Source organism: Halichoeres trimaculatus, unplaced genomic scaffold (genome assembly GCF_033239565.1).
Source record: "Halichoeres trimaculatus isolate MK-OKI-2021-1 unplaced genomic scaffold, fHalTri1.1 fHalTri1_scaffold_5, whole genome shotgun sequence".
In the NCBI taxonomy this organism is placed as follows: domain Eukaryota; kingdom Metazoa; phylum Chordata; class Actinopteri; order Labriformes; family Labridae; genus Halichoeres; species Halichoeres trimaculatus.
Genome location: NW_027437183.1, coordinates 8,991,409 through 9,002,256, shown reverse-complemented (window position 1 = coordinate 9,002,256; position 10,848 = coordinate 8,991,409). Strand labels below are relative to the sequence as shown.

Sequence of the window (10,848 nt, the reverse complement as noted above, 5' to 3'; positions counted from 1 at the left end):
TCCAAATTTTGGTCTAAACTGTAAAAAAATAAAATAAAAGAACCCAGGGCACCATTTTTCCCCTCAGTATGGTATATAATTCAGGAATTAAATGTGTTATTCCTGCATGATGGATTCCCTTAATCACTCTTTTAAAGTGCCAGAGACTTCTACACTGATGGAAACCAGACAAACGCTTCACTCTGGTGCCCACCAGGGGGCGATAGATGCAGCCAGACATCCTCTTACTGCACATGCGTCACTCTGAAACAACAAACATGTCACTTCCAGGTGATTAGTGAACGTTAGGAAACTGAAACTGTGGAAAAGACGTGACGACTGTGATGAGATGGCTTAAAAAGACTCCATTTAGTCGTATTGAGAGGTGAGGAACATCATTATTCTGCTGTGTGTCGGATAATTTCACAAGAGTCACAACTGGACGAGTTTAAAGTCACCGGCTTGTTAGCCACGTTACATGGACGTTAGCTTCTCCATTCATTGCCGTGCTGTCAGGTGCGTTTATAACCGTTAAACTCAGCAAAAACAAGTGAGACAGCAAATTCCGTCATTAGACTCGAAAGGTTTAGAGTCAAAAGTGAGCTAGCTGTGTAAATACACCTTTATGGGGTGTGTGAGCTTCGACGTCTAACAGCTGTAAAAGGTTACTTCGTTTAGTCACTGTATATGGTCCTTAAAGTTAATTTAAGATACTACAGGTGACATGGCGATTTCACTGAAGCGACAGACTGCTAATAAACGAATAAGCAAGAAAAGAGGGCTAATACAAAATGTCAACGTGGATAAATGTCAACTGAAAGAGTTACAGCGATAAAAAAAAACAGGTCTATGAAGGGCTGGAAAAGTTATATTAGCAAGGAATTTTCCTCGTCCTTCACCATCTAAACACACTGAGAATAAGCTTAGCCCTAACAGGTCTAAATATAAAACTTGTTACTTGATATTTACATACACAATTATATTGATAAGTTCTGCTTTAGAGTAAACACATTAACTGCACTGGCAGCCATTTTTATTGGGTAAAACCCTAAAAATCTTAATTTACAGCTGTAATGACAAACCTCTTCACACACCAGTCGGGATTTGATTGTGCAGGGACCAGTTACACAGTAAAACAAACATAGATGCACAAAAACATGCAGTGTCATTGCTGTGGATTTAAGCAGAGGCAAAGTCATGTCGTGCTTTAATGCTTTTTTTGTATTAAACTGATGGGTTAAATGGTTTAAATAGGGTGACCATATTTTGATTTCCAAAAATGAGGACAACGGCACCGGCCTCGAGGCACAAATTCAGACAGGCTTCTTATATTCTTAATATTTTCACTGCCCCGTGGTTACTCCCGTCTGTGGAAACACCACAGTACTGGATTTTTTTGAGTGCTTCATGAGTGACTTCAACAGAATGGGGGGCTATTACACCTAGAGATGGGTACCGAATCAGGTACTTCAAAAGGTACCAACCGAATTCTGTCAAAAGTACAGAGTACCGATTCATGTAAAATCGAAAGGTACCACGTTTGGGTACCTGAACACATCCTTGTGACTGTGAGGAAGTGAAAGAATAGTCGATTTTCCATGGTGGACATGAACACAGCATTGCAAGGGTATATACTGAAGGATATATATGTTAAATTGAAAAAAAAAAATAAAAAAAATAAAAAAAAAAAAATATATATATATATATATATATATATATATATATATATATATATATATATATATATATATATATATATATATATATATATATATATATATAATATTGTTAAAGAAATTGATATTTTTTTACCACATAACTACAATAGAGTACCGAAAATTTGTACCTTTGAGCACTGGTACCGATTGCCAGGTACCGGGCATTGGTGCCAGCACTCCTAAACTTTTTAGCAACGTCAGAGTCAGGAAATGTCTTTTTTTAGCAAGGCACTGGTACAATCCATGGACCTGTAGCTGTTGTGGTGTTTTACAGTATGAAATGCCATTGTCATGTCTTGTTTTTCGGTGTCCATGTGAGCTTTGAGATCTCCAGCACCTTTATTGGACACTGAGACATATGTGCCAGCTTTGCACACGGTTCACTCCGCCTCCCACTTGTCCCGATCGGGACGGTATGTCGGAAATTTTTTTTTGCAGTTCATCTGTGAAGCTGCACTTACGCCTAGGCATCTTCCGAGCAATACAGCTCCACTGACTAAACAGCCCCGTCTTCTCCGCTCTCCGTCTATGTCTCTCTCTCTCGCCTTCTCTCTGATCTTCTCACTCTCTATGCGTGTGTGTGCACGCGCAGAGCAGACCTGCCCACAAGGCAGCCTCTCGGTAAGTGATGCGCATGATAGTATTGTTTGCAAGCGGCGGTCAATTTACGGACGCGCGTAATGGTCCTATGAAAATCAGTGAACACCGGACATTTTCGTGAATTTATTAAACCCGCCCGGACACCCCGGACAGGACGTAAAAAGTGGACATGTCCGAGCAAAAGAGGACGCTTGGTCACCCTAGTTTAAATCGACATGTTTATGTTTTGAACTTAAACCTGATATCAGCTTGATAATATGATAAGAAATCAGTTTTTCCCACCAACAGATAAAACTGATGCAAGCATGCACTTTTAAATTCCATACTTTTTATACAATGTGAATTTAGAGTTTGCTTCTGCTGTTTGGATTAATACAGAGAAAACCAGAGCGGTAGAAGTCATGGCCTGTGCTCGAGTGCCTCTTGATGAGCAGCAGGTTACAGAGCCCGACCCTCTGGGAAGAGAACACACACTGCCTGCACTGGTGAGCTCCAACACATCCAGAAAGACAGAATTTAAAAAGCAGTTGGTAGACTGGAAACAGTTAGACAAAGTCAGACTGCTCCTCTCTGTCCCTCCTCAGCACCCGGCCAGGAAGGAGGAGCGCTGTTTTGTGCCTTACAAGCCCCCACCCGAGGACGGCTCCCCTGCTGAGGTGGAGGAATTTCTTGAACATGCCAAATTTATCACGGAGGACCTGGAGTGGCTGCTCGCACTGCCTCATGACAAGTTTTGGTGTCAGGTGAGAGACTGCTGTTGGGTTTACATCTTTTAGGCTGCATAATTTAGCTGCTGAGAGTCTTTTCAGTCAGCATAAAACTTAACCCAAAAAACAACCTGGTTCCTACAGTTTATAGAACAGATCTTTTGTCTTTATTATCCTTGTGTTTCTTCTCTGTGTCATGGTAAAAGAAGACAGCACATCCTCTCTCCTACACAAACACAAAAGTGCACAGGGTGTCCGCGGGGTCTTGGGAAAGATAAGGGCCTTAAAAAGTATTAAAAAGTCTTAATTGTGGTTTTATGGGGTATTAAGTTCAAGTCATAGGTATTTAAGCTTTGACCCAAAAAATATTCATGAATATTTATTTTCCTCCTTGCAACTGTTCCCTGATTGGGACGTTAAACATTCAGCCGATAAAGTTCTGAAATAGAATAGAATAGAAAAAATAGAGTTACTTTATTGATCCCAAACTGGAAAATTGTTGTGTTAACAGCAGAAATTGATGGAGTCAGTAGAAAAATACAAAAAGAAAAAAGAATAGAATAAAAAAAATACTTAAAGACTCTAGTTGCAATAAAATACAACAATAAGGATTGTGAGCGGTATAAACACCAGCTAATGTCATTTCTAGTTTCATGAAGGGAAATTAAATACAACATTAAAGCAAATCACACTTTCTCCGGCACATGTCCTAAATTTTAAAAATGATTAAATAATTTCTCATTTTCTTCAGAAAGTTGGCCTCGTATAACTGCTGTTTCTTGTCGTGGGAGTGTCGATAAACCTGCCTTTAGTTTCATTTGTTCTTTCAAGCTTTATTCCTCCTTAGCTTACATCATTTCTGTAAAAATGTAAACTACAACTGTTAAAAAGTGGATGCCAACAACTGAAAGTTGCGATAAAGTCTTAAAACTTTTTTAAACGTTTTTGAAAAAGTCTTAAAAAGGTATTGAAATCATCCTCAGGATTTTAGCGTATACCCTGGTGCAATAAAAAACTTGCTTCCTCCATCTTGCTGATTTTGTATCTCTCCCTTGCTCTGGTCTTCCTCCTCTTCCTCTTCCAGGTTGTATTTGATGAGTCTCTGCAAAGATGCTTAGATTCATACCTGCATCAAGCTCCCCGCGGCCTCGACCTCACCAGCCTGCCCTCCTCTCCTGCTGTGGCCGACATGCAGCGCTCCATCCACAGGGCCGTCTTCCTGACCTTCCTCAGGATGGCGACGCATAAAGAGTCTAAGGTAGCATAAAGAGTCTAGATGCAATCTAGAGGAGGGATTATGATGAAAATACCAGTTATCTCATACTTAACACACTGTTTTCATTTTGTGTTTCGTGCTCCTCTTCCTCAGGATAACTTCATCACCCCAGCTGTGTTTGGAGAAATTATCTATGAGAACTTCCTCTTTGACATTCCCAAACTCCTCGATTTGTGTGTCCTCTTTGGAAAGGGAAATGGCCAGCTGCTGCATAAGATGATAGGTGAATATTTTTGATTTCAGTGGTTGACCATAAGATTCATAACTACAGACAGCTGCTGTCTTTTTTTTCTTGATTGGTCATTCTCTCATCACTTTTATCATGCTGTTTTTTTTTTTATAGAGAACATCTTTACTCAGCAGCCGTCCTACTACAGCGACCTGGATGAGACGGTGCCAACTGTGTTACAGGTCAGATTGAAGCCAAGCATCTTAGAATAATCAAAAACATAAATTCTGAAGATATAACATCATAAAACCACTAAGGTTTACATGTCTTTTAGTAATATTCCTATGGATCTTTGAAATGTTTTATGAAGTCTTTAAATAGATTCTGATTATTTAAAGTCATAAAGCCTTATGGTTTTTTTCTTGCGAGGAGGCTTTAACCTCTAAAACTTTCATATCTCCTCTGTCTGGGGTACATTACAGCTCAATTGGCACACTTTGACAATCTACAAAATCATTTCAATTTTGCATCTAATTAAAGATACAAAGGATTAGCATTTAGCAGGGGCAACATTACAAGTGGAATTGAAAGTTTTTAATCAAGGGATATTTACTTATTAAATATGCAACACCACTGCTGACAGCTGTTTGTCCTGCTGTGCAAAAATGGTGAAAGTGGAACTAATTGTTTTGGTTTTGTCCTTAAAAAGGTCTGAAAGTCAAATTTTGATTAAAAAATGTGTGCAGCAGTTCTGTTCAGAACTGCTGCATTGATCTAAGAGAGAAAAAAAAACAGAGAGTAAGAAAGAAAAATAGATGTATATTCTTTATCTATCCCACTCTGGGGAATTGTAGTGTTACAGAAGTTTGCAAGAACGTGCTCCAACAGGCTGCGTCTTCGATAGAGGTAAACAGGATCATTGCTGTTTGTAACTTTTAGAAAATGTGCTGCATCCTGTCCTGGTTTAGGACAGTCCTGTAAAGTCTCATTGAGGATCTCTGGTTACATGGATTAAAAAAAAAACATCCTCCTTTTGTTTCCTCTTCATTGTCTGCAGGTGTTTGACACCATCCTGAATAAATGCGGTCTTCAGTGTGAGGGGGCCACAGCCATGGAGCCGATGAAACTGAACGCTCACAAACAGCCTACTGCCATGACCATGAGCCAACAGGTCAGACACACACACACACACACACACACACACACACACACACACACACACACACACACACACACACACACACACACACACACACACACACACACACACACCTGCCTTTGTTGAGCGTCTGTAATGAATTTTGCACAACATGTAATGAGCTGCCTGATTATGCAAACACAGAGATATGAAATGTTGACTGAGGCACAGAATCACAGTACATAGCAACTGTAATCTCAAACTATTTGAGGTATTGGGATTAATTAGTAACACAGTTTGTGTTTCTTTCTCTCTTTCAGGAACTTGTAGATATTGTTCTGTACCTGTGTGACTCCACCACCACCATTCATGCCTTCCTGGACATCTACCCTGCTGCCTGCTCCAGCTTTCACTCCCACGGCTTCCTCAGCAGGTGAACAGATTGCTGAAACACATTGTATCACAGCCACACTTTTATTCCATCCTCTCATGAAATCTTTGTTTTATGCATCTGCAGACTGACGGCGTTCTATGAGACGGCTGTGCCTGACCTTGAGAAGGCGGTTAAGAAAAGAAACTTTGATGATAAAAGGTGAGCTCCTCCTGCTGCTAAGATTTTAAAACAGGAGACCCAGTTACTAAATGAAGTGAAGAATGGAGGTCAGTAATGTCCTGATCCTTCCCTCAGTCTGCAGGAGGACCTGTGGAAGAGGTTGTCCCATTCCTGCCGTAAGATGGTGGAAACGACTCACCTGCTGCTCAATCACACCTGCCTGCAGCCCATCCTGGAGGGGTGAGACTTTATTCTCCTAACAGGCCTCTTATAAACAAAATTCACATTCACATTTAAACCAATAATGTTTATCTTTGTTTGTTTTAGAGGGGAGAACACAATGTCATTCGCAGAGGAGCTCCTACAACATTTCACATCTTTTTTACCTGAGAAAAGGTAAAATGAAGGTCGAGATGATAGTTTGTCACCTTGTCCTTGTTAAATTTAGTTTTGACGTGTGGATTTACTTTCCCTCAGGTTTTTGTCGGACTATGACGAGCAGTTTCCCATCGCAGATGATATCAGCCTCCTGCAGCAGGCCCTCCCTGTCATGTATCCTGTTCAATTTAACAAAAATATCTAAATCAAAACAGATTCTTGTTGCGAATTAATTTCTGTGTATTTTTCTAAAGAGTAGCAGAAGGTGTATCTTTCCTTCACCTCCTACCCCCCTCAGTGATGAGACTCGGACGTCCTACCTGCTCCAGGGCGTGGAGAGCGCCTGGGACAGCGTGGGCCGACGAAGACCGCATAGCCAGGTTCAGCAGGCGGCACATCAGGGAGCAGCTGCTGCTTCCTCTTCATCTGGATTCAAACCCCAGGAGGTCCGAGAAGCAGAAAGAGGACGACAGAGTCCGAGGGGAGCAGAGGCCATGTTAGATGTTCCTCAAAAAGGAAACAATGTGAGTCCTGTGGTAATGAGAGCTAAATTTAAAGGTGGTTACGGTAGCTCAGAGTCGGTCAAAAGATAGAGCTCCATATCTGTATGCTTTCAAAGCTAAAATCAGAAGATGCTTAGCGTCAGGGTATTTTTGAAAATGTATATATTTTAATTAGAAAACTTGTTTGCTAATTGTATTTGTCTAATAATTGACTGTTTCTCGCAGCTCTAATCATTTATTTTTCTAAAGAACTGAGTGTCTTTATGTGTGTGATCAGGGCGCAGTGTGTCCAGTGAGCGGGGCTGAGCTGGAGTCTCTGCTGACGTGTATCAGGGACCTGCTGCCTGATCTAGGTGAAGGCTTCCTGCTGGCCTGTTTGAAGGAATACAACTACAACTCAGAGCTGGTCATCAACAACATCCTGGAGGATCGTCTGGCTCCAAACCTGGACAAACTGGACCGAGCCATGCCGAGGTAACAATACAGACTTAAAAGGAAAAGCTAGTGTGTCAAGTTATTTGCTGTCAATCTAGTAACTAATTTCAGGTAAATAGAGTGATGTTAAGAGAAGTCATGAAGGAATGAAGTCACGTGGATATAAAAGAATCTGTCCCAGCTGTGTATTTGACTGCTTCTCTCTCATGACCCCAGGCCGGCAGTGGAGGAGCTCCCAGATGTTCTCAACGTCAGATCTAACGTCTTCGATGATGACGAGTTCGACGTCTTCCGCAGAGACCAGGTGGACATGTCCCGCATCTGGAAGGGCAGAAGGTAAAGGCAGACTGGAGGTGGAAAAACAGTGCTTCTCCATTTACCACCCTGCTCTTCTGAAATATTTGATGTCTTTGATGTTTTCTCCTCCAGGAAAGGCGAGAGCGCTCGAGAGCTGCTTAACGACAAGCAGCACATAGCAGAGCAGAAAGGTCGCTATCAGGCCTACGAGACGGTGGTGGACGAGGTGGTCGTCCAGCCTGGGGAGGATCTAGCCGCTTATGGATTGGACGACTACGATGATGAGTACGATGATACGTATGACATGAACCAAGTGGGAGCCAACGACCTGGATGGAGAGAGTTTGCTGAACAGAAGGTGAGACAAGGCATCACTCTTTTGATCTTTGTTTACATTTTTACATGGTCACATTGTCTGAACTCAGGAGATGTTTTTATCATGTTGTTGTTTCCTGCAGACCTTTCACAGTCCCTCAGGTACTGAGGAGAGGAAACAAACCAGAGGAGGAGGAGGAGGAAGAAGAAGAGGAGGAGGAGCCTATACCGGTATGTAGATCCAGAACAGCAAATCAGATCTTACAGAGAAGGCATTTTTAACATTTAAAGCTCTTTTAAAGGCTCTGTGAAGATTTCACTCCAAAATATCCCTGTTGTTGTTTTACACTGATGTTAAAAAGCAAAAAGAACAACAGTGTATTTAAACTTTTAAGTTTTTTTGTTTTTTGAGCTCAGGTTAGGGGGGCAGGGGCAGGCTCTGTCAGAGCTTTTCAATCAAAATCATGCTCGTCAACTACTGTGGGTGAGAGCGGTGTGCTCTTTGGATGAGAGATCAGCATGGATATGAGGATATGATGTGAGATGACGGAGGCAAAGCGAGACGCTGCAAGTCAGAATAGTTCAGGCAGCTCACGCTCGAACTCAGGATGTGTCACGGTAGTTTAAAGAGAAAGAGTGGAGCGATAGTGAGAAAAGACGACAGATCATGGAGAGGATTAGAGGATGCAGCGCATGCGATCTAAAAAAGTATGTTTTGTCTGTTTTTTGGATCAAAAACAGGAAGAGAGACTTAAAAGAAGAGAGTTCACTCTTCTTGGGTAGTTTTGGTGTTTACATAGTCATAAAAAAAAGTATTATTTGGGTCTTGAAAGACTATTCAAGATGCGCTGGCAGCCACTGAGTTAGATGCGGTAATTTTTATAACGCATTATTTTGTGGTGAAATAAATTAATCTAATGAATTAAAACGACAGCCCTCGTAAATATCTCATAAACTTTCCACACATCTTTAAAGATTTATCATTTTCAAACAAAGGGTTTATTCCTATATTTATTTTGTTTAAAGTTCAACGTAATGCTGTTATAAATACAGAATTTATTTTTTTGTGACTGTCTGACTGTGTGTTTATGAATCTGTGTGTTTCAGAACAATGTGAACAGGGACCAGTTCGTGCAGGATCCAGCTCTGCTCAGAGAAAGGGCTGAGGCCAGAAGAGCTGCCATGCAGCAGAGGAAAGGGTAAAGTTGATCCTCACTCTGCTGTCCATGTTGCTCCTCCTCCGATCGATTTCTAATCCCCCTCTCCTCCCAGGTACCGACCTGAGCGTCCCAGTAACGTGGTGGGCCAGCCCAAAGGCCAAGGACAAACCCTGGAGACATTCCTGGACCGGCGCAAGAAGGAGGCCAACAAGAACCGTGTGGCAAACCACAACCGCCGCACCATGGCTGACCGCAAGAGGAACAAAGGCATGATCCCCTCCTGACCTGAGTGCAACCGGCTGCTTAAACCGTAACAGACTGATGAATGGAAGGAGAGGTGACAGGACGGTGTGAGACGGAGAGAGGAGAGAAAAACTGGGCCAGGTTGTGAATCGGGTGCCAGTGTTTCATCCTTGTGTCACACATTAGCAGTAGGGCACCATCTCTCCCTGAAGAAGTAAATCACAGATGGTTTCAGTTGATGATGAAGAGTTGCATTAGTTTATCATCGCGTTTGGCCTTTCATATTGTTGCCAGCAGCTTGATTTAAAGTTTGAGACTCTGAACATCTAGTTTTACAGTTTGAGCCTGAAGGATGTTGAACTCTTCAGCTCCAACGTTTTTCTTTTATAGCAGATTCAAACCAAAGTCCTGAGAGAGATTTAGAGACGGAGGACAAAGAATAACACCTTTATTTTTGCCAAGTAACAAATCAGTTTATTCTCAAGATCCAGAGTGATCCATGAATTTTCTTTGACATCATCATCTTTAAATAGACACATAGGAATAAAAGGAAGAGAAATCCAGCGTTCAAACTGAGACTGAGGTTTCTTATGTAGCTGGAAGATCAATTACTGACCTGCTGATCAATCTGTGTAACAATCTTTCTACTCATCCCGTGCGAGTAGCTCGTGTGAAGGCTGCCCTGCATGATACGTTAAAGTGCATGCATGTGATGTCATCTGTCAGTTTCAGCCTGTAGAGAGGAAGAGAGATCTGACCGTCTCATATTGATGATGCCGTTGTGTTTGGAAGCACGTGCTGCAGAGGAGGGTTGGGGAAACCTCATCCCTCCTGCACGCTCCCATGCACACTCTATTTTCTATGACGAGAACACATCTATCCGAGCATTTTGTAACAAGAAAAAGCACTTGGAATTGCTTTTTGGAGTTGACATTGCAAAGATCATAAAATAAATACATAAATATGTTTTGACATCTTTGAGTTTGAGTCTCATCTTTCTCGGTACAATGTGTCGGAGATGTTTCAGATACTGCCGCACAGTGAGGGCTGAAAGTATGATTGTTTTTTTAAGGTTTACACAGTTACACAATTCTCCATCTGAAGCTGGTTTTAAGTCTTTTCACAATCTTCAAAAAAAAATGATATAGCTTTTTAAAAATGGTCTTTTTTTGCTGAGACTTAATTAACACTCCCAAGTCTGCACATTAAGTGTGAAGCTGCAGCCAGCAGCTCAAAAGCAAGTTGAACCAACCAGCCAAGCTCCCCGCTTAGAAGAGTAAGAAGATCAAATATGATGAGTTGTGTTGCTACTGTAAGCAGTGGCACTAGGAATTTACAGACTACGAACAAGAAGTAGCCAAAAAATCCAAATCGAAAA

General features: G+C 41.6%; 1 protein-coding gene across 1 annotated transcript; it reads left to right on the top strand.

The window, feature by feature from the left end:
- Positions 1 to 211: 211 nt before the first annotated feature.
- On the top strand, positions 212 to 10,440 carry ascc2 (activating signal cointegrator 1 complex subunit 2). Its single transcript, XM_074669466.1, has 19 exons — positions 212 to 364; positions 2,676 to 2,782; positions 2,882 to 3,040; positions 4,089 to 4,262; positions 4,374 to 4,503; positions 4,624 to 4,691; positions 5,507 to 5,620; positions 5,908 to 6,020; positions 6,105 to 6,179; positions 6,276 to 6,380; positions 6,468 to 6,536; positions 6,618 to 6,692; positions 6,817 to 7,042; positions 7,299 to 7,495; positions 7,673 to 7,792; positions 7,886 to 8,110; positions 8,211 to 8,298; positions 9,175 to 9,266; positions 9,340 to 10,440. The coding sequence occupies exons 2-19, from the start codon at positions 2,699 to 2,701 to the stop codon at positions 9,509 to 9,511; spliced, it is 2,286 nt and encodes a 761-aa protein (XP_074525567.1). The 5' UTR covers positions 212 to 364; positions 2,676 to 2,698; the 3' UTR covers positions 9,512 to 10,440.
- The last annotated feature ends 408 nt before the right edge of the window (positions 10,441 to 10,848 follow it).